Source organism: Pongo pygmaeus, chromosome 18, assembly GCF_028885625.2.
Source record: "Pongo pygmaeus isolate AG05252 chromosome 18, NHGRI_mPonPyg2-v2.0_pri, whole genome shotgun sequence".
In the NCBI taxonomy this organism is placed as follows: Eukaryota; Metazoa; Chordata; class Mammalia; order Primates; family Hominidae; genus Pongo; species Pongo pygmaeus.
The window spans coordinates 79,214,443-79,237,199 of NC_072391.2; the positions used below are offsets into that span (position 1 = coordinate 79,214,443).

Below are 22,757 nucleotides of genomic sequence, written 5' to 3' on the forward strand. Positions count from 1 at the left end.
TTCAGTAGAGTAATGGTTAGTATGAGGTCCAGCAGCTGATGGAGGGATGAGAGGACCGAAGGCTGCTTGGCTTAGGCAGGCTTCGTGACTGTAAGTGACAGAGGCTGAGTTAGTCTGGCTTAGGAGAAAAAGAAAATGCATTAGTTCATGTAATTAAAACATCTTTGGAGCTCTCTTCTCCAGGCCTGTTGCTGTGTGAGGGCTTTCTGCTCAGACTTTCTTCCAGAGACATTTACATGCTGGCATAACTAACATACACAAACTTCTGGACACAAAGTGGTCGCATAAATCATGGGGCTTTGTGCTTTTGTTGTTGTTATTTAAAACCTCTTTTGAGGTATCTATTCATCAGTAGCCTCCTTTACATTCTTTTTATAGCTGCATCGGATTCCATAGAATGGAACAATCATTTATTTAACAAGTCCCCATGGAGGCACATGTAGGTATTCCCCATTATTTGCTGTCACAGACAGCCTGCCTTCTGCACGCTGACGTGAGCGCCATTCCACAGATGTAGGAATATGTCTATGGGACAGAATTCTCAGAAACGCAGGGTGGGTCAAACAGCACTTGCATTTTGATCAACTTTGCCCTGAAGAAAACCACTGAAGATGTGCCTGCAGGTGTGCCTGAGCTAAGCCGCGCTGCCAAACTGCCCTCCATAGAGATCGTGCGCGGGGATGCAAATAGGTGGAGGTTGGAGTACGCTCTTTTGGTATAACTTCGCTGAGTTTTGTTGAACTTTTTGCCATTTGCACAACTGAGAGGTGAAAACTGATACATTGTCGTCCATTAGAGCTTCTTCTTGTAAGGGACATTAACCAGTTTTTCCCTTATTTAGGGAGCAATGGCATTTTCTTTTCTGCAAACTATTTGTGCTTCTTACCTGATGTATCTACTGCAGTAGGTATTTATAGTATAGATGTATCAGAACTAAGAGGTTAAAAATTTATATTCACATATTTGTCATTTGAATTAAAATAGCCTATGCAATTTATTGCTACATAGACACTTTTAGCAAGTTTGAATCTTTTCTTTTATGATTCGGGATTTGGTGACATACTTGGAAAGGTGTTCCCTGGTCTGGGAGTTTGTTGTCTAGAAACCCTATATTTTCTTTGAGTGAGATACCTATTTGAATAGATGCCTCACATTAATTTGGGGAAAAGGTGTAATTCATTCCCCGCCTAGGAACTCCTGGCCTAGGAGGCCAGTGTGCTCATGCCTGACTTACAGCAGGCGTTCACTTTCCTTCCCAGATAAGTACATGCAGATGAATCACGCCTTGTTTTCTCTCAATGGGCGCACGGGCTACGTTCTGCAGCCTGAGAGCATGAGGACAGAGAAATATGACCCGATGCCACCCGAGTCCCAGAGGAAGATCCTGATGACGCTGACAGTCAAGGTAAAGCCAGCCCTCCCTTCCTGCCAGGGGAACCAGCTGCCCTCCCTTGAGGCTGGGCCGATGCTGCCTTGAGAGCAGGGAACCTGTGTCTAGGGTGGCCTGTTGTCTTGTTTAAACGATCCCCATTCAGGCAGTGTTTGAGGATCTTTCTTTCTTACAGTACACTCCAGGGTCGTTCTGGGAGAAGAGGGAAGGGAGGGGAAACCTCCTCAAACCCACTTCCCCTTGTCCTCTGTGGGGGTGAGGTATGACCCTGTCTTTCTGGGGTCCTGGTGAGGTCAGCCTCTAGCCGGAAAGACAAAGAAAACATGGGAAACAGCCATTTGATCTTAATGGAGAAGTTTCTTCCCTTACTTTGTCCAATTCCAGGGCTTTTTAAAATGCATCTGACTTTCAGAGAAAGTGTTGTTACTTTGTAAGAATTTTTGAAAAGTAGAGAAATGAATTGCATTTCTCATAAGATTAAGGGCGGGCGGGTGGTAGGGGAAAGAAGCATACGTAAACACAGGCCTTTAAATAAACAGCAGTTACAAAAAGAATGCCACGCTGCCCCTCAGCCTTTCCTGGGGGTGTGGAAATCCAGTGATTAAGCTCTGCCTTGATCAGAAGCACCTACTTGGGCATGGATGTGTGCATTCATGAGCTCAGGTGAGTTTTACCTGTTGAGTCAGGTGGCATATGGGGCCAAGACCCAGGCTGTTGCTGAGGAATTGTGGGATCTACCACAATCCACCTTCATCCACTGCAGAAGGTTGCTCCGGCTTCTCCAGTGAATCTGGGAAAATTAGGGCTGCCACTGAACTCATCCAGTGTCACTCTAGAACCCAGCTGCAATCCACGCTAGGCTGCCTGTTCAGGACCCCAGGGGGGTTCCAATGCTTCCCTTTGGTGTCCCAGGTTCTCGGTGCTCGCCATCTCCCCAAACCTGGACGAAGTATTGCCTGTCCCTTTGTAGAGGTGGAGATCTGTGGAGCTGAGTATGACAACAACAAGTTCAAGACAACGGTTGTGAGTAAGTCAGTCGCCTTGGCCCCTCTGCTTTTAGACGTCCAGCCAGTGAATCCTTTGTGGGAGTGCTCTTCGTGGGGGATTTTGCAATGCTCTTTAGTTGTCCCAGGGTTTTCTTTCCTCCCTCTTGTCCACATGGCTCAGCTTGAGGAGGGGACACATACAAAGGTCCACTTTCTGAAAAATCCTTAGACTTTCCCCAGTGCTGTTTGCCTGCCTGTAACTCAAGTCTGGAATCCTAGGTGAGGCCCTGACACTAGGTTGGTCCTCTCTGTGCAACAGCCCTATCTGATTAATCTACTGAGTCAAAGGCCAAGAACAGAGACACAGAGAGGGGGGGGTGAACCTACATGTACATGGCTGACCTGACCCAGAAGATCAGCCTAACCTGGGGGATCTTGGCCCCTAGAGGGAAGGAGGGACAAGAGGAATGCTGGCCCTTCCAGGAAAAGCCAGGAGGGAACCGTGAATGGTGGGCCTTCTAAGGCACAGGATCCTTGCCCCTGGTAAAAAGTAGCCCAATGAACAACTCAGATGCTGACCAAGTAAATTGGCATTTATGGAGAGTGGCAGGATTACTGCTTGCCTGCTCTGTGAGGCAGGGCTCTCCCCTGCCAGCTGTAGAACCCCCTGCTGGTGGATGTGGCTCCCAAGCTCTCTTCTCCCCTTTTATCTTTTCCAAAATCCACCTTCCTGCTCTGCAAACACCTCCCCCCTTCCCTTCTCCCCGATCCTGGGGCGGGGAGATGGGAGGTGGTCTCCTTCCTCTGCTCACCAAGGGACCAGCCTGCAACAGCAGCTTCCAGGATGGCTCAAGGTAGGGTGGGGGAGTGAAGATAATTATTCAGATTTTCGTAGATCTTGGCATAGATGTATATTTATTTACATGGTTGCTAAGGGGATTCAGAGCTGAAGGATGCAGAGATTGTCTAACCAGAAGGAGGCAGCTCCAGTGTGGCCTCTAATGAGCTTTGATCTCCTTCCAGATGATAATGGCCTCAGCCCTATCTGGGCTCCAACACAGGAGAAGGTGACATTTGAAATTTATGACCCAAACCTGGCATTTCTGCGCTTTGTGGTTTACGAAGAAGATATGTTCAGTGATCCCAACTTTCTTGCTCATGCCACTTACCCCATTAAAGCAATCAAATCAGGTAAGAGGCATTTTAATTAAGATGTCCAATTTGGGCTTGCATTGTACTTTGGTTTGGCTGCTGGCTTCAAAAAGAATGAAAAATCATTTTTGCTGGTTTGGATGGAATCACTGTAAAACCGATTGGGTGGCTTGGAGAGCTGGTGCATGTACAGCCTGTCGTGTAGCACACAGGTGGGAGGAAGTGGGTGACAGGGGAGGCTATGCCCCTCAAAGTGGGATGTTTACAAGCAAAACTGGATCGTTAGTGGATCGTCATTTTGAAATATTACACGCGGTTTGCTTCTCCCTAGCCAGGGCTAAGTCTGGTTTGATCTCCCTCCTGCTCTCTGGCTGGCAGTGTGAGAGGGTGGCAAGGGAGAGGCCTTTGGCATCTTGGGGGGGAGTTACAATGTCGAGAGTCCAACTCCCCAAACCCTTCAGAATTCACCTTCTCTTCTATAAAATTGGGTGGGTTAATTTACTTCTTTGAATTGTTACAGTTTTCTTCCCTGCTGAAGAAAACACAAGACCCCTTCACGGTATGAGAAGGGTCATTTTGTATTTTTCTGCAACCAAGCCAAGCTGGGTCATATGACCAGCTCTTAAGAACCTTGTTGAATCCCAGATGACTGAGCCCCTCCTACACAGCTGACACACCTCTAGGTGAGGGGATTTGGGACCCTGCTGCTTCTAGAGCCAGTCATTTACAAAAACAAAAAAACTGGCTCTCCTTAGCTTCTATATAGTTTCTCTAGTTTACTTTCCCACTGGATCTTTCCCACTGGATTTTAGGCATAATGTTTGATGAACAGGCCCTTGCTGGATGTTGAATTTTCCTCTTCCTCTTCCTTTAGTATTTCTGATGCATGGTGCATAAGATCGTAGATTCTTCTGGATTCCTCAAGAGGTCACTGTTCCCTTGTTTTCTGAGGATCATTATTCAAGAGAAAGATGACTGTCATTTTAGTTACTTACATAAAAATACAGTCTTTTGATGTTGTTTGGAAACCTGGGGCTCGATGAAGAGCTGAATTGGATCTTTTTTGTTTTCAGACATTCCCTCAACTTCCACCTTTCTTTGTATAATATCATAAACCTGACCATTTCTGCTACTGGGCAGAAGCCCAATTTCTGAGCAGCAGGCATGCTAGAAAATCCAGGTGCTGGCCGGGCACGGTGGCTCACTCCTGTAATCCCAGCTACTTGGGAGGCTGAGGTTGCACCACTGCACTCCAGCCTGGGTGACAGAGCAAGACTCAAAAGAAAATGCAGGTTCCTGGACCCACCACAGGGTGCTGAGTCAGCCCAGGAGAGGGCCAAGGAATCTGCATCTTTAGGCAGCTCCCCAGATGGTCCTTGGATGGCACTTTGACAAAACCAAACTATGTCAAGGCTGCCTATCTTACCATTGAGGAAATGAATTCCTTAGCAAGTTAATAGATGAAACAAGACTTTGGGAAAATGTTTAAACTTTCTGATTTTTTTTTAGCACTCTAGAAATGTTCATTTTTATGAACATTGCTACTCTAGCAATAATAATGAGTATTCATTTGTAAGAGGCCTGATATTTGGCAACCCTTCTGGGTTAACTCACCCACACTGTTAACTACCTTTTTATTTATTTATTTTTTATTTTTATTATTTTGTTTTTTGAGATGGAGTCTTGCTGTGTTGCTCAGGCTGGAGTGTAGTGGGTGACCTTGGCTCACTGTAACCTCTGCCTCAGCCTCCTCAGTAGCTGGGACTACAGGTGCACACTACCACATCTGGCTAATGTTTGTATTTTTAGTAGAGATGGGGTTTTGCCATGTTGGTCAGAAAAAAAGTGATGGGATTACAGGCGTGAGCCACTGTGCCTGGCCTATAAACTAGTTTAAACCCAGCACTGATCAGGGCTGTGATTCCTTAATTTGCTTCTTTTAGATTAGTCTAATAAGGCTTAGGAATGAAACCAATGCTTCAGATGCAGGAAGTGTAGCTTTTGGTACACCTTTACATTCCTAGCCTTGATGCTCTAACAGATTTCTTTTTATGGTAACTGCCTGCCAGTTCCTCTACTGGACTCATCCAGCAGAGAGGGGCAGCTGTGCTGAAACCCCTTGGTTACCCCGACGTCCTCTTGAAGGATGAGGGCCATGAGCCTCATAACCCCTCCCAGTGCCTTGCAGAGATGTCAGAGTTGATGATAAAACCTCCTTACCTTAATGGGCATCAAAGTGTGTGAATTCATCTGCAGAATGCAATGACTTAGCTTGGAGATTTAGAAAAAACAAAGGTCAAAATCTCAAGGGAGATTAAAAATGTGACCTCATCCTCCCCCGACTGTGAGATATTCTCAGCAGGGACCTTTCCTCACTTCTTTCTAGCTCCTAGCAGTGCCTGGCACATCCATATTCATGGGAGGAATGAAATAGAATGAACAGGAGGCATTGAGGGTCTTCCAAACTGAAAAAATAAACCTCGCCCATTGTCATTAGAGATGCACTTAAGCTTTTAAACCAGCTGGAGCACAAGAAGGAAAGAAGCAGCTTTTATTGTGTTAGGTACCTTAAACTCTTTCTCTTTTAATCCTCACAGTAATCCTGTGAAAGGGGTTTTATCTTTGGTTTTAAAATTCTGAGCACTTCGAGGCCTAGAGACTATGACTTAACTTGCTCAAGGTCACACACCTGTAGGACCGGAGCTGAGATTCAAACCCAGGAATGTCTAATTTCAAACCCCATGTTCCCCCTCTGCAGGCTGCCCTCTCGCTGGGCACTCAAAGCCAGAAGCATTGATCTTACTTTAAAAGGTGTCTGTATTTCCCTTTCCCCAGTGAAATGACTAGAAACAAGAAGAAGAAAAACAATTCCGTTTTTTTTTTTTTTTAATACAAGGAGGGCTGCCCAGTGCATAAAAATGGGACTTGGGCAGTGAGAGAAGGTACACAGAGCTGGAGACAGCTGGTCATAGGGGCAGAGCTCATGTCTCCGATTTAAGAGGCACATGCCTAGTGTCAAGATAGTACTGTCCGGCCTGGAACCATGCTGTCAGAATGTAGGGGCTACCTGATAGCCTCCTGGAACACCATGGAGCAGTCATTCCAGTTCATTCTAACAGTCAATCAGCAGCTAGACTGTATTAGTCCCTTCTCACACTGCTATAAAGACATACCTGAGACTAGGTAATTTATAAAGAAAAGAGGTTTGATTGGCTCACAGTTCTGCAGGCTGTACAGGCTTTTGTTTCTGGGGAGGCCTGAGGAAATTTACAATCCTGGTAGAAGGGGAAACAAGCATATATTTACATGGCCAGCAGGAGGAAAAGAGAGCGAGTGAAGGGGGAGGTACTACACACTTTTAAACAACCCCATCTCGTAAGAACTCACTATCATGAGAACAGCAAGTGGGAAGTCCACCCCCATTATCCAGTCACCTCCCACCAGGCCCCAGCTCCAACAGTGGGGATCACAATTCAACATGAGATTTGGGTGGGGACACAGAGCCAAACCGTAACATAGACTTCTTTCCCACTGTCCACAGATTAGCTCATTAGAGATGCAGAATCTCAGGCCTCACCTCGGACTTCCCAAGTCAGAATGTGCATTTTAGCAAGATTCACAGGTGATTCCCTATTTGCATTAATGTTGGCATATCACTGGGCTAGACTGCAAGAATTCTGAGAGTCTCTAACAAGGCAAAAAACAAACTAGCAACAAAAATCACATTGTAGTGGTAGAAAAATAGGTCAGAAAACTTCTTTACAACAGTATATTCAATGAGAGCAATGTCCCCAAAACCCCACCAGGAAATGAGTGGGTATAAAACATTCAGGTTTTATACCCCCTCAAACTGTCACTCAAGTATAAAATCAAAGGATGGATGCTCTCAAACATGCACAGCTCAGGAATTCTGTGTTCCATGGGCTCATTTTGAAGAGAACAAAAGACGACAAATTTAGCCAATGAAGGCATCCACAGAATTCAGTAAGATGATGAGCATCCAGCCATTAAAAAATATAAATTTGTACATTTCCTTATGTATAAAATTGTGTATCAGAAGAGGAACACTGTAAATTAATACTGAGCTCTGGGTGGTGAGATGCATGCTGGGGAAAGTATATTGATGTCTTTGTCATACTTTGAATTGCATACATAAATAAGATGGATTGATGGGTGAATAAATATATGACGAAACAAGTACAGTCAGCCCTCTGGATCTGTGGACTCAACCAACCAAGCTGGGGTTGAAAATATTTTTGAAAACATTATGTATCGAACATATACAGACTTTTTTCTTATTCCTTAATACAGTATAACAATTATTTACACAGTATTTATATTGTCTTGGGTATTAAAGTAATCTAGAGATAATGTAAAGGATATGGGAGGATGTGCATAGGTTATATGCAAATACTACACCACTGAATTAATTATTTAGAGACAGGGTCTTCCCTCTGTCACTGAGGCTGAAATTCAATGTTGTGTGATCATAGCTCATCGGCAGCCTCAGACTCCTGGACTCAAGCAATCCTCCTGCCTCAGTCTTCCTAGTAGCTGGGACTACAGGTGTGCATCACCGTGCCCAGCTAAATTTTTTATTTTATTTTTTGTAGAGATGGGGTCTTGCTATTTTGCAGAGATGGGGTCTTGCTATGTTGCCTAGGCTAGTCTTGAACTGCTGGCTTCAAGTGATCCTCCTGCCTCGCCCTCCCCAAGTGCTAGGATTACAGGCATAAGCCACCATACTTGGCCAACTATATCATTTTATATCAGGGACTTGAGCATCCAAGGATTTTGGTATCTGGAGAAATCCTGAACGAGTCCCCCATAGATATCAAGGGACAACTGTACAATAAAAGTTTCATATAATCTAGGTGGTGGGTATACAAGTATTCCTTGTAATTTTTTTTAGTGTTGCTGTATGTTTAAGAATTTTATATTAAAATGTCAGAAAAACATAAGCCTCCCTTTGTGGGAGAATTATGGTTACAAAATAGAATGCAAATATTATATACCATGTCCATACAGAAATGATAATACACCTTAGGGGTGTAAAAGGAGAAATTGGGGAGAGAAAAGGAACAGGTTTGTATAAGAATGTGACCTTCCTCTTCATAAGCAGTGGAAAGTGAGAGATTCAGTGGATATTGTTTGAAGGTGATAAATCAACTGTGAGTATAAAATGTTCCAAGAGAAATAAGCCCAAAATCTGAATGGTGAAAGGCACAGAGAAAACAGTGGGAGTGTCCTATTTTGGGCATTACTTGTCTTGGAGAATCAGTAGATATGATATAAATGCTTTCAAGACAAACTAGGACCACAGAAACCATCTCTGAAATACACTGCTAACTGATAAGGCACTATCATTTGTGATTAAAAGCAACTCAAACATATGCATAGGCAATCTTGGGAAAGATGCTGTTAACAATGGTTCCTTTTAGGACAGAGAGGAGGATTGGGTGGGAGTGACAGTTCTGTTTTAGCCCTGTGTTCTTTTATACTAAATTAAAACAAGCCAGCAAACCAACCTTTGAGATGTGTTGCCTTAAACATTACTGAATGGGGGTGGGGGAGATTCAGCTCCAACTTGCCCCGCTTCAGCCCCAAATAAAAAGAAACATTTAAATGACTGTGAAACACAGGTCCTAACTGTAAACAGGGAATGGCTTTAGGAGGAGGAAGATCAATACTGCTATGAACTACTAAGGGACAGAAAGATTTCCTCCCATTGGAAATCTTTAAAGATAAAACACACTCCCTGGTCCTGCGCTTTGTAAGGCTGTTAAGTGGAGGAAATGGATGAGGATTCACTACTCTTTTGGTCTCAGGAGTATTTAAGGAATTGAACCACAGCTGCAATCACTACACTCAATGTGGAATGTTCTGTGGGTTTTAATTTCTTCTGAGTGAATCATTTTTATTTCTAGATGGTAGATATTTTTAACCTTGCTTCCCTGTATGGACCAGTCAGTCATGGCTGCCGGCCTCTGTCCCTAACCATCAGGATAGGACCTCTGGCTTCCACAAAGTCAGCCTCCAGCATGGGGCACTGACTTCTCTACTCTTTGAACTAGGCCTATGATCCCGAGGTAGCCTCCAAAAAAATCTAAGGTCTGACATTAATTACCTGCCTTTGCATTTTCCTCCTTGTTCTGCTTCAGGATTCAGGTCCGTTCCTCTGAAGAATGGGTACAGCGAGGACATAGAGCTGGCTTCCCTCCTGGTTTTCTGTGAGATGCGGCCAGTCCTGGTGAGTGGAGAAACACCAGTAAGGGTTCCCTGAGCTATGCCTGCTGGTGAGGGTAGAAACGGCCTATGAATACAATTAGCAGATGGACTTAAGCCCATTGAGAAGTATCTAGTCCAAGCATGAGACATCATACAAGACTTCCTTTTTGCTAATTCCCCAGAGTGTCCTGGGTTTTCCCTCCCAGCATCCTCCTTTCCTGGAGAATGCTGTGTGATTCTGCGTAGGCAGTGTAGGAGAGGGTGCCGGTACTTGTAAGTTCCTCATAGTTTCACTTCAGCAAGAGCCAGGCCAGATGATGCCTTCCTAGATAGACTCATCCTTTCTGGATGCTTTTTGGTGCCAGTGCGTCTTTAGGAATCCTACCAAAAAGTCTGATAGCCTCCAATCAAGTAAAATGACCATAAATTAATCACACCCCAAGCTGAGCATTTAGATGGAATCCACGCACAAATAAGGCGATCATGCACAGCTTTAGGTGAGTACCCTTTTCCTCCCTTACGCCAGAATTCTTTCCTTAGGATCAATACTCAGATATAGAATTAGTGGGATCAATTAATTTAGCTGAATGGTAAAACCGTAAAACCTGGGCTTTAGCAGAAGCCTTAAACCAGTGAGCATGAAGACCCTTTGCTTAGTTAAGCTTATCCCTCCCCAGCTCACTGAAGATCTGGGATTTGTGCATCTATTGCCCGGGGAAAGGGAACCAGTGCTGCTTCTCTCTATACATAAAACCCCTCCGCAGACATTTCACAGAAAAGGCAAGTGATAAAAATGGCTTTAGATGGTGGTAGGGCAGCATTTGCCTAGGCCTGCTGCTCTGCAAGGCTGTTGTAAACAACCGGAAACATTATAAATAATTTAAGTGATTAGGTATCACCAGCAGCAGAGAAAATTAGTATATTTAAAAGAAAATTGTGTTGATGCAGATTTGACTTCCTTGATGAGGGAAGCTTAATGCCGGGGCTGCCACTGTAGGGAGTCAGGGGCGTTGTGTGGGGTTCTAAATGGAAAGTCGACGCTCACAAATCTGCTTTCTGAAAGTTCTCTTTAGTTCAGCTGCTAGGTCTTGAGATTTCATTTAATTCCACATCTGTCATCTGGTTCTGTGCCACTCACAGGTGCAGCTTGGCATTTCTGTCCACACTGGGATGAGGAGTCGCTCTTGGAAGCCGAGCTGAATTGCATTCGGTAGACCTGGGCTTTTTCCTTAATGCCCACGGTCATACCTTTTATTTATCACCATATCCTCTGGAAGCCAGGGAGAAACTCTGGTAAACAGCCTCAAGACAGACTTTTCTGAGCAAATGATTGATCAAGTAAGGGCTAAGATGGAGTTTACTCATAAAACATTTGCTGAGATAGAGTTTACAGCCCCAGAAAACTGTTAGTAAGCACTTTAAACACCTTCTGAAGAAGCCATTTACATGTCACAATTATTTTATCAAGCTGCAGTCCTTTACTTTGTTAGCAGTATGTTTAGTTTATAAAGAGTATTTTTAGCACCATTTTATTACCTACTGTATTTTATTTAAGATGTAAGGAAAGAAAGGTCGGGGAGTTGAAAAGAGTCCCCCAAATAGCCTGTATCTAACGACCATTACCATCTTGGTAGATTTCCATTGCTTTATGATTTTTTGTATATGATATTTCCATAGTCAGATTCATACAGGTGCCCTTTTCTACTTCACAGACGACTTTAAATGATTTTCAAAGCCATTGATGCCTGTTTCATCAGGTATGGGTCCCTAATTCACTTAATCTCCTACTAATGGAGAGTTAAGTGGTTGGCAGTTTTTTACTTTATAAATAATATAGGTCTTCATGTAACATTTTCTGATTAAAAATTATTTCCCAAGGCTAGATATTTAGCAATGGAATAGTAAATCAAAGAAAAAAGGACCATGTATTTTTACCTGCATGTCAGATTTTTCTCTGCAAGTAAATAGTTTCTCTTAAGTTGATGTATTATATCCAATCTTGCCATTAACTGGAATAGGCCTCCACTGGAATGATTTAACATGGTGAGATCCCGAAGAACGGGACTGGGGAAAATAGGAAAGCTTAAATAGTCATCATCTTCCATGGGCAAACTGGCCATTTCTGGAGGGCACATCTGAGAAAACTGGCTGCCCCAGGACCTGTTTAGTACTGATCCTGGGTGGACTGGGTTCTGTTTTGTGCTGGGTAGGAGCTAACGTGCAAGGGGTAGAGAGGCCCTTCTTTAGAGTGAAAGAAAACCCAGGATGCTGTGCACTAGATTAAGGCTCATCCTAGAGCAGATGCTTGAATCCCTTTGTAGAAGAGTGTACACTTTAGAATCCTGGAGGTCCAGGACTGGGAGCTGCACTCTGGCACTGAGTTGGTCCTGGTTTTTGAGGTTGGGAAAGATTTCCTTACACTTGGGGAGACCTGGAAGGACACAAAGGCCCTTCTTATGCCTCATCAGCTAAAGTTGGTCAGTTTGCCTAATGCTGGCTCCAAAGAGCAAAAACTGCTGTGTTTAACATCCATGACCCAAGAGTTTGACATGACTGCTGAACAGACAAAACTATGAGCATGCAGTGGAAAAAGAGGAAGACAGACTAAGGTACACACCGGGAACAGGTGGCTGGCAGTTGAAACTGAGCCAATGGAAGCCTCAGATGATGAGACACATACTCATAGGATCTTTCAAAGACATCCAAGTAGAGCACTGGAAAAAGCTTTCTGGAATTCCAAGAAAAGACCTGATTTGTTGCATTAGAAAATTCGGTATATAAAGAGATCTGCATTAGTGACACCAAAGATAATGTGAAGGAAGTGTCTCACAATCTAGGGCAACCCCACCATGAGATGGAAAGAAAGGAAAAGGTGGGCTGGGAGGACAGATGCCAAGGACCTAATATGAAAGCATGTCCCTAAGTACAAAGTGAAACAGATGGTGGAGAGCTATTAATGAAATAGTAAATAGAGGAAGTGTTTCTCTAATCTACTGCTTGTGAGGGCCCACTTGGTTGCAGGTGGGATGAATAGAAAACATCCATACCCTCAGTAATATTTTGGTAAAAATGTTAAGTTCCAAGGATAAATTTAAAAACCTGGACTTCCAACACACTAGTTGTGTATAAAGGAAACTGAATAAGTCTAATATCAGACTTGTCCTCTTTGGTGCTGAAAACTAAGACTCCCAAAATGGGTAGAATGTGGACTAGGAAGACAGAATAATTCAGTGTCCAGCCCCCCACATGTCAAGGAATTTCACGATATGCAGTATTTTAGATATATCATGTATCCTACTCAAGGGAAATCTTGAGGCAGCCCCTGAATCAATGATATTTTAGTCAGAAAAGAAACTTTTAGATAGGGAGGTGAAGAGAGGGAAACCAGTGAATAATTAATTTTGCAGTACAATTACATCTTACAGGAGGATGACAGTGTGATAAAAATTTTGTCATGGTAAATATCAAATAAGGATTTTTGAATTGGAAGAAATATACCATAATAAAAAATGCCAATCAAAAGCTGAAAAATAATCAAGTATCAACAAAGCACAGGCATGGAAAGGTAAAATAAAGGTATCCTAAAGGTTATTTCAACTTTGATGACTAGGGAATCAGTGAGTAAATAAACTATACTGAAGAGGGAGATTTAATGCTACATTTGATGTTAAAGGAAACTGTGATTTTAGTTAGCACTGTTAAACTGAGGGTAACCACTGTCAGAATTGAAAAGCAGAGAAGAAATAAGGAGGAAAAAAGGAGATCAACATAAACTTGACCAAGAGAGTAAAAATAAGTTAAAGAATCAGAAGAAATTAAAGCAAAGTAAAATGTGTAGTAACTGAAGTGAAATGGATAAGAACTTCTTATATTTAATTTGGTGAATAGGCTGAAACCTCCTATTAGAAAAGAAATCTAACTGCAGTGTTTACAAGAATAGGCCTAAAGGCAAGGTAAGTAAAACAAATAGGAATGGATGGAAGAGTTACTGGGAAAACTGGGAAGGAAAAGTTAACATCAAACTAGAATTTACGATCAGAAGTACTACAGTGTATTAAGATGAACAATATGTGATAAAATGCTTGTTTTCTAAAGGGATATAAAAGTCATTAGCAAATAGCACAGTACTTAAGTATATAAGACAAAAGTTCCTACAAATACAAAGACAACTGTATAAAGAAAAAATCTTTCAGAATTTGGAAAGTCTTATATATAAGAAATCAGCAAAGACATAATATCAAAATAATTTGCCTTAAGAAATATACAACTTTGTGTCCTACAAATGGATAATATACACTATTTTCTTCTATGTCTCAAACTTTATAAATCTGATTGCATTCTTTGTTAGAAAGAAGACCTTAATACATTTTTTAAAAATAATGATTTCCTAAGTCATTGGCTATAACTTGACAAGATTCAAAAGATATAAAAAGATGGCAAAATTGCTCACGATTTGAAGATAATAATTTTCTAAATATACTAAAACAAGTAAATTACCTAGAAAGTAAAACATTTATGCCATAGTTACATTTAGAAGAGGAAAGTGCTTGCCTTAAAACTTCACAAAGACTGAAGACATATGTACTACTAAGTATTCATCTTCAGAACTTTTAAAACACCAATAAAATAGAACAAAGGAATAAAATAGAGATAGAAACCAATTGAATAAGACACACACACAAAAAAAGGACAGAAAGAATAAAACATTCTGGTTTATCAAAAAGGCCAAATTTTGTTTTGAGACAGTGTTTTTTTTCTGTCACCCAGGCTGGAGGACAGTGGTGTGATCATGGCTCACTGCAGCCTTGACCTCCTGGGCTCAAGTGATCTTCCTGAGTAGCTGGGACTACAGGCATATGCCACCATGCCTGGCTAATTTAAAAATTTTTGTGTGTGTGTGGAGACAGGGCCCTGCTTTGCTGCCTAGGCTGCTCTGAGATCCTCCTGCCTTAGCCTCCCCAAGTGCTGGAATTACATGTGTCAGCCACTGTGTCCAGCCCCCAAAAGACCAGTTAAACTCTCTGCCTACTTCATAAAAGAACAAAGAGGAAAGACATGTAAGAGTAAATACTGGAAAGGAGACTGAACCCCAAATAATAAACTAGAGCAAATGGATGATTGCCTTAAAGAATGTAAATAGGCTAAAATTGTTCTGAAAAGTTAAAACACCTATTAGATAAAACAGGTTTAGGATCTAGATGGTTTTATAGCTTAGTTTTGTCTTCATTTAAATAATGTAATTCCAATTTTACTCCACCAAAGTAAAAAGAACAATGGAAATCCTTCGTCTGTCTTGAAGCTATACAACTTTTGTATCAAAACTGGAGAAAGATAGTACTCCTAGCTTTCCCCTAACCTCATTCAGCCGTAGATCAATGTCATGTGTGAATATAGATGTGAAGCTTCAAAAAAACATAGCAAATGTCCAGCTGTTTACTAGAAGAGCAATATATTACAACAAAGCATTTATTCTGGAATGCAAGGATGGTTTAACACTGGCACAGTTAGCGACAAATTAAATATGAAAAAAACATAAACTAGTAGATGCCATAAATGTAAACAGCCAAATGAAATAATCAGTATAATTGTAGAAAAAAGGTCAGGTGACCTCTATTCTATACAAATTTAAACAGTACAAATTCTGATTGTATAGTTTACAAAACAGGAAGCCTTCAATTTTAAAGAGACTGATGTTTATTTGTCTTGTATTTATTGAATGTAACCACTTCTGTCTGTTCTAGAAGTAACAAACAGAAATGTGGTGTGGGAGGAAGGGACAAATGGGAAATCCCATTTGTGATATTGACAAAAACCATAACACATTTAGGAGTAATTTAGATAAAGGTACAGAACTTATATAATAAAAAACATAAAATCTTATTAAAAAACAAAACACCATGTGAACAAGTAGAAATTTATACCAACCCTTCCAAAATTAATGTTTGATTGGAATCGGAGGTATCAATATAAACTCAAGTTATGTATATATTTATATATATATTCACACATAGATGAATAAATGTGTGTGTTTACATGTTACTACAAATACATACATATCCTAGCTCGCTCTGCTGAGTGCGTAGAACTTATGACACCCCAGTCATTGGTTTCTCAATTCCAGATATTGCTAAATATCATATTCCAATAAAAAGAAATCAGGGCTCCTTAGACAACTGGTTGATTTCCAGACTTGGGATAAATAAAATATAAAAAGGACCTGGAGCATCTTAACATTTCAGTAAATAAAGAAGTGCTGAAAAAATGGTGGAAGCACATCAAAGGGGCCTAGGAACCAACCAGGTAGAGCTCCCAATGGCCACAGCTGGAACAATTTGCATAGCAAAATAATGATAATGATAATATCAGATTCTAGCACGCGGAATGAAATAGCCACATGTCTGTGAATGAATGAATACATGAGAGAGAAGAGATAGCTCTTCCTTACAAACAAATTCTGATGAATAAATGTAGAAGGAATGAGGGAACTAGAAAATCACTATTGAAACAGCATAGTACTAACTGCTGCAGTAAGACCTACTGATGAATGCTAAATGAAAGTTGGAGGAGAAATATATTTCCATTGTCCCAAAAGTGTCTTCCTCCAAGAAGTTTATCAATTAGAAAAAAATAGCAGCTTTACAGCAGATAGACCCTGCAGGCACCATCTTGATCAGATGATCAACGTTACCAACCACCTGGAATAACGCACGTTGAAATCACGTACTTCCTGATGTGAGATGCTGAGAAGGGTACATTGCTTCTGTGACATTCTTGCCAAAACTGCATCGCCTCAAACAAATTATAAGAAGACACCAGACCAATAAAAGTTGCTGGACATTCATACAAAATAACTGACTAGTACTCTTCCAAAGTGTCCTGAGGGAGGAATAAGGAAACCATACAGATTGTAGGAGACTAAGGCAGCACAATGACTAAAGGTTCTGTGGGATCCCGGATTGGATGTGGGAACAGGAAAAGGAGGTTGGTAGAAAACCCAGTGAAATATGAATAAGATCTGTAGTTTTAGTATTGCACCAATATTAATTTCTTAGTTTTGATACTTGTACTGTGGTTGTGCGAGATGTTAACACTGTGGAGTCTAGGTGGTTGGGGTGTGTGAGAACACTGTACTATTACTGTACCTTTTTTGTAAGCTTGAACTTCTAACATAAAACAATTTAAAAGGTATTGGTGGGGGAAAAACTTTATTTTTTGTGTATTTTTCCCCCCAACAAACAGGAAAAAAAAGAAAACTAAAGGCAGAGAATGCCATAAAGATTTTGTCTCAGGCCAGGTAAAACTTTATTACCAAAGGCTTCCTTTATTTTCTAATAAAACAAACTAAATTTTTAAGTGAAAACTCAGACTCAAAAGAAATCCAGGAAATAAGTATCACAAAATGCTTTCTCTTGACTAGAGTGGTGGTTCCTCGAGTCAAGAGGGCTGGTTCATTTGCTGTAGTTATTCACTAAACTGTTTCTATCTTTTATATTCTTTTCTGAATGTGCATTATATCTCATATATATACAGTGTACCCAGGACTACAGTATGTAATATAGCTGCAAATATTTTGGCACTCAGAAAAGGCGATAAAGGGCTGCAGTTACAGAAGCATTCATAGAAAAGGTGAATTGTGAACTTGTACCCAGATAACAAATACTCATTATATAGAATAAAACAACAGAAGCCATTTTCTTCTAGGTGCAGACAATGGAAAGAGAGACCTTTCATGGTATAGTATTAAGACTTAAATGGGGTTTTCATTTTGCTTTATTTTTTGAGACAGGGTCTCATTGTCTTGCCCATGCTGGAGTACAGTGGCATGATCGTGGCTCACTGCAGCCTTAACCTCCTGGGATCATGTGATCTTACCCTCTCAGCCTCCTGAATAGCTGGGAGTACAGGGTATGCCACCATACCTGGCTAATTTCTTTCATTTTTTATAGTAACAGGGTCCCGCTATGTTGTCCAGGCTGGTCTTGAACTCCTGGTCAAGCAGTCCTCCCACCTCAGCCTCCCAAAGTGCTGGGGATTACAGGCCTGAGGCACTGTGCCCGCCGACTTTATTCTTTATTCTTTTTCTTTTTTTAACTTTTCTCTGAACTTTATTCTGTAAAATTTTACTTTAAGTTCCAGGATACAAGTGCAGAACGTGTAGGTTTGTTACATAGGTATACGTGTGCCATGGTGGTTTGTTGTACTCATCAACCTGTCATCTAGGTTGTAAGTCCCACATGCATTCCCCACCCAACTAGCCCTGGTGTGTGTTGTTCCCCTCCCTGTGTCCTCATTGTTCAACTCCCACTTATGAGTGAGAACATGTGGTATTTGGTTTTCCATTCCTGTGTTAGTTTGCTGAGGATGATGGCTACCAGCTTCATCCATGTCCCTGCAAAGGACATTATCTCATTCATTTTTGTGGCTGCACAGTATTCTATGGTGCATATGTACCACATTTTCTTTATCTAGTCTATCATTGATGGGCATTTGGGTTGGTTCCATGTCTTTGCTGTTGTACATGGTGCTGCAGTAAACTTACATGTGCATGGGTCTTTATAATAGAATGATTTATATTCCTTTGGGTACATACCCAGTAAAGGGGTGGCTGGGTCAAATGGTATTGCTGGTTCTAGATCCTTGAGGAACCACCATACTCTCTTCCACAGTGGTTGAACTAATTTTCATTCCCACTAACAGTGTAAAAGTGTTCCTATTTCTCCACAGCCTCGCCAGCATCTATTGTTTCTTGACTTTTTAATATGCTTTATTCTTAATAGGGAGGAAAGTCATTACTAAGTGAAGTCATTACTGACTCTTCCCAATGCCTCACTTGATACATTCACTTAATCACCAAGGACAGCCCATTTTACCTCTGCTTACTCTTCAACCTTTGCAAACAGCTGGAAACCATCTTCTCTCCCCCTTCTCCAAAGTCACAGTTCCAGCTATTACCCTGGGGACTGTTTTGTTAGGTCATTAAAGGAGGAAAAAAACCTTGCAGAGTATGGTCTGAGTCCATGTTTTTCTAAAAGTAAATGACAAAGGATCTTGTTTGTGCACCTCGACAGACGTTTTTGTAGCACAGGAGTCTTTCACTTGAATTCCATTGGGAAATGCCAATTGACTTGCCAAGCCAAGCTTCACAGAGTAGTCAGTGATCCTCTGAAACAGATGAGGTGAAACATCCTCATCCTCCCCCTGCACTGGAACCCAAACTCCCTACCCTGAGTAGCTTTTATCTTTTTTTCTCCCCTAGCATAATGGACTATTTTGGTTCCTGCAACTGAAAAGTTTAGGGGTAGGTCTTGTTTCAGTCATGGCTGAATCTCTGTGCTCACTCAGTGGCTGTTTTCCTCTTTTTCTGGCACATTCCCAACTTCTTGACACAATAGCAACGTGGCCATGACAGGACCACACTCACTCTTTCAGCTGATCCCAAGAAAAGAAACTCTACCAAGAGCACCAAGGAAAGTCCCACGGATGCGTCTAGTTGGCCTTGCTTGGGTCATGTGCCTGGAGGTGGTACTGGTGGGGGAAGTAGAAATCATTACCGGCTACAGGCGAGGCACATGCCCATCTCTGCAAGATGTAATTTATGATACCTTGGCTTTTTTGGGATAACAGCTTTGAGAGATAATTCATATACCCACATATCATATAATCACTCATTTAAAGTGTACAATTCAATGGTTTATAGCCTGTTACGTGTTGTACAGTCATAGCCACAATCAATTTTAGAACATATCCAACACCCAAAAAGAAATCTCACGCTCGTTAGCTGCTGCCACTCACTCCATCCCCCAGACCCCGGTGACCTTTAATCTACTTTGTCTCTATGATTTTGCTAGTTCTGGACACTTCATATAAATGGCATCGTGTGATATGTGATCTTTTAGAGTTGGGCTCTTTCACTTAGCATGATGTTTTCAAGGTTCATCCACGTTGCAGCTTGTTACCTTGCCTTTTAAGGCTCTTAAAAGATTTTAAATTATCTGCCTCCTGCCTGCCTTTTTGCTCTCATGTCATGCTGTTTTTTCTCCTCTGCTGGGTTCCACTTTAAGCGTGCAGCTGCTTGGACACTTTTGTCATCAGATAAAGGCCAGAAGGTGACATGTAGACCAAGGGAAAACTGGGTTAGATTAAGAAATAGGATCTACAGGCAATGCAGTCATTATTTCAATGTTTTGCAATAAAGCAACAGTGTAAAGACCAAGCACTTTTTAAACTGCTTGCTTCCCACACAATACATAATTGTGTTTTATCTTTGGTTGAAATAGGCCCTGGCTCTTCTGGGCTGATCCAAGTTGCAAAACTTCTGCCCCGTGCTCCCTTCGAGCATGCTTGTGAGATGCCACGTTCACATTTTGGTTTGGAAGGTGTAGTCACCACATGGTTGTTCTCTCCCCTGCATCCTCCAGGAGAGTGAGGAGGAACTTTACTCCTCCTGTCGCCAGCTGAGGAGGCGGCAAGAAGAATTGAACAACCAGCTCTTTCTGTATGACACACACCAGAACTTGCGCAATGCCAACCGGGATGCCCTGGTTAAAGAGTTCAATGTTAATGAGAACCAGCTCCAGCTGTACCAGGAGAAATGCAACAAGAGGTAGGTCAGCCCCTCCACCTGCAAACTTTTGGGGGTCTCTAGACATAGTGATATTGGCACCAGGGGCTTTCTTCAGAAATCCTTGGCCAGGCATGGTGGCTCACAGGCCAGGCATGATGGCTCACGCCTGTAATCCCAGCACTTTGGGAGGCTGAGGTGGTTGGATCACCTGAGGTCAGGAGTTCAAGACCAGCGTGCCCAACATGGAGAAACCCTGTCTCTAGTAAAAATACAAAAATTAGCCGGGCGTGGTGGTGGGTGCCTGTAATCCCAGCTACTTGGGAGGCTGAGGCAGGAGAATCGTTTGAACCTGGGAGGCAGAGGTTGCAGTGACCCGAGATCACAGCATTGCACTCCAGCCTGGGCAACAGAGGGAGACCCCGTAAAAAAAAAAAAAAAAAAAATCCTTTGGCACCCTTGACTCTAGTTCTCTTTGTTCTAGAAATTAACCTACAGTAATACCTTAGGCGCTTGCCACTTCCCCTAAGTAGAACTGTTTCCTCTAGAAGGACACTGCAATTTAATAGTGAAAATAAATGATGACCACTGACTTTTAAGGGGTCCTTATTGTGTTCCCAAGAGCGGGCTAGTCCAGTGGCTCCAGATTGGGTCAAGATCCCCCAACAGGGATGCTTCTGGTTGTGCTACAGGCATGTAATGGGGTATGGGGCGGCCGGGGTTGCCAAGTGTTTCATAATATGTCTAAACATCCTAAGAAAGAATCATCCAGACAAAAATCCTAATAGTAGCCACCTGCCTTACTCACATTATTCTCATTTAATCTTCATGTCAGCCTGCAGAGTAGCTCTTACTCTTTTTTACCATTGAGGAGATTTAACCTCTCTGAGTCTCAATGTCTTACCAGGAACCTGGAGTCTGCCTCTCTGACACTCAGCCCTATACCATCCAGCTATGAATGACTGGCAAATGTACGGAAAGAGAAATGTTACAGAGTTCAGCACGTAGCCCATTTCTCATGCCCCAGTGCTGATGGTGAAATCTGTTTTATTTCAGGTTAAGAGAGAAGAGAGTCAGCAACAGCAAGTTTTACTCATAGAAGCTGGGGTATGTGTGTAAGGGTATTGTGTGTGTGCGCATGTGTGTTTGCATGTAGGAGAATGTGCCCTATTCACACTCTGGGAAGATGCTAAATCTGTGACATCTTTTCTTCAAGCCTGCCATCAAGGACATTTCTGAAGACCCAACTGGCATGAGTTGGGGTAATTTCCTATTATTTTCATCTTGGACAACTTTCTTAACTTATATTCTTTATAGGGGATTCCCCAAAATGTGCTCCTCATTTTTGGCCTCTCATGTTCCAAACCTCATTGAATAAAAGCAATGAAAACCTTGATCAGTTAAGCCTTCTGTTGCACGACCTGTACAGTGAACAGGATTTCTTTTCTGGCCAAGAAGATTCTACCTCTAATGATCCAGGTAACTGATGTCCATGGAAGATGAGTCGGAAATGTAAGAAACTATTCATGAGATTCTGAAAAGGATTTTAACTCAAAGGCAAATGATTCCATAAGGGCCCAAAGAGAAGCCCTACCCACAGGCAGCCTGCTCAGTTCAATGTACTTTAACTACCACCGGCTGCCTGCTGCAGTCCACAAGAAAATGGCTGAGTGATGGGATCTGTTCATTAAGACAATTTCTAATTAATGATGACAGCTTGTTTTGTGACTAGAGTTACTGGGATGGAGGTAGGAATCTTGGGGCCTCTTTGTGTTAAAAAGCCTATCAGAGAGACCAGAGCCCTGCTGCAGGGGTAGATTCTCACTTGCCCCTGGCCCTGCCAGCTGCTGGGAGGCTCTGGCCCCACTAGTCCCTCATGGCCCTACTGAACTGGCTGGGAGGCTGCTGGAATGGCCCTTGGTCCACAGCTCTCCACAGGCAAGAGGTCAATTGCTGCTTCAAAGAGGTAGACAAAATTAGGTTGATGGCGAAATGTCTCTGGGTTACACAGTGTTCTGGAGTAGCAAGCTGAGCTTTAATGGGCTAAGCATTAGGGTGTTACAGAAAATCTCAAATGCAGCCATCTCCCTTGGGGCAAATCTACCTGGTTCATGACAACATGTGCGGCTGGCGAGGGCTTTACACCTCTGTATCTTAAGATGTTAATACAGACCAATGATGTAATATGGCTTTTTAAAGAAGAGAGTGCTGGGCTAGGAAGGGAGGTGGTTGGTAGAGTCACAACTTCTCAGTGAGTGAATTTACAACTGATGGGAAAACGGGTGTAACTGTGAAAAGCAATGGCTGTGGTGGGGAAGAACAAACCAGCAGTAAGCCTGATGCTTGATGTGGATGGAACTGGCCCCTAGAAACCCATCTGGCCCTCCTCTTGTTACCTGAAATGCTGGGCTTAGCATGCATATACTGCTGAAAAGCAGGG

The 22,757-nt window shown here is 42.2% G+C and overlaps 1 protein-coding gene across 5 annotated transcripts in view; it reads left to right on the forward strand.

Annotated features, from left to right (window-relative positions):
• The window catches only part of PLCG2 (phospholipase C gamma 2), a 177,324-nt gene extending 155,613 nt beyond the window's left edge, over positions 1-21,711 (forward strand). For all 5 annotated transcript variants that reach the window (XM_054452853.2, XM_054452855.2, XM_054452854.2 and 2 more), the window contains 6 exons: positions 1,260-1,405; positions 2,303-2,417; positions 3,400-3,567; positions 9,690-9,778; positions 20,175-20,359; positions 21,374-21,711. In XM_054452853.2, the coding sequence (XP_054308828.1) occupies positions 1,260-1,405; positions 2,303-2,417; positions 3,400-3,567; positions 9,690-9,778; positions 20,175-20,359; positions 21,374-21,416 (746 nt within the window). In that variant the 3' untranslated portion in view covers positions 21,417-21,711. The remainder of the gene's footprint in view (positions 1-1,259; positions 1,406-2,302; positions 2,418-3,399; positions 3,568-9,689; positions 9,779-20,174; positions 20,360-21,373) is intronic.
• The last annotated feature ends 1,046 nt before the right edge of the window (positions 21,712-22,757 follow it).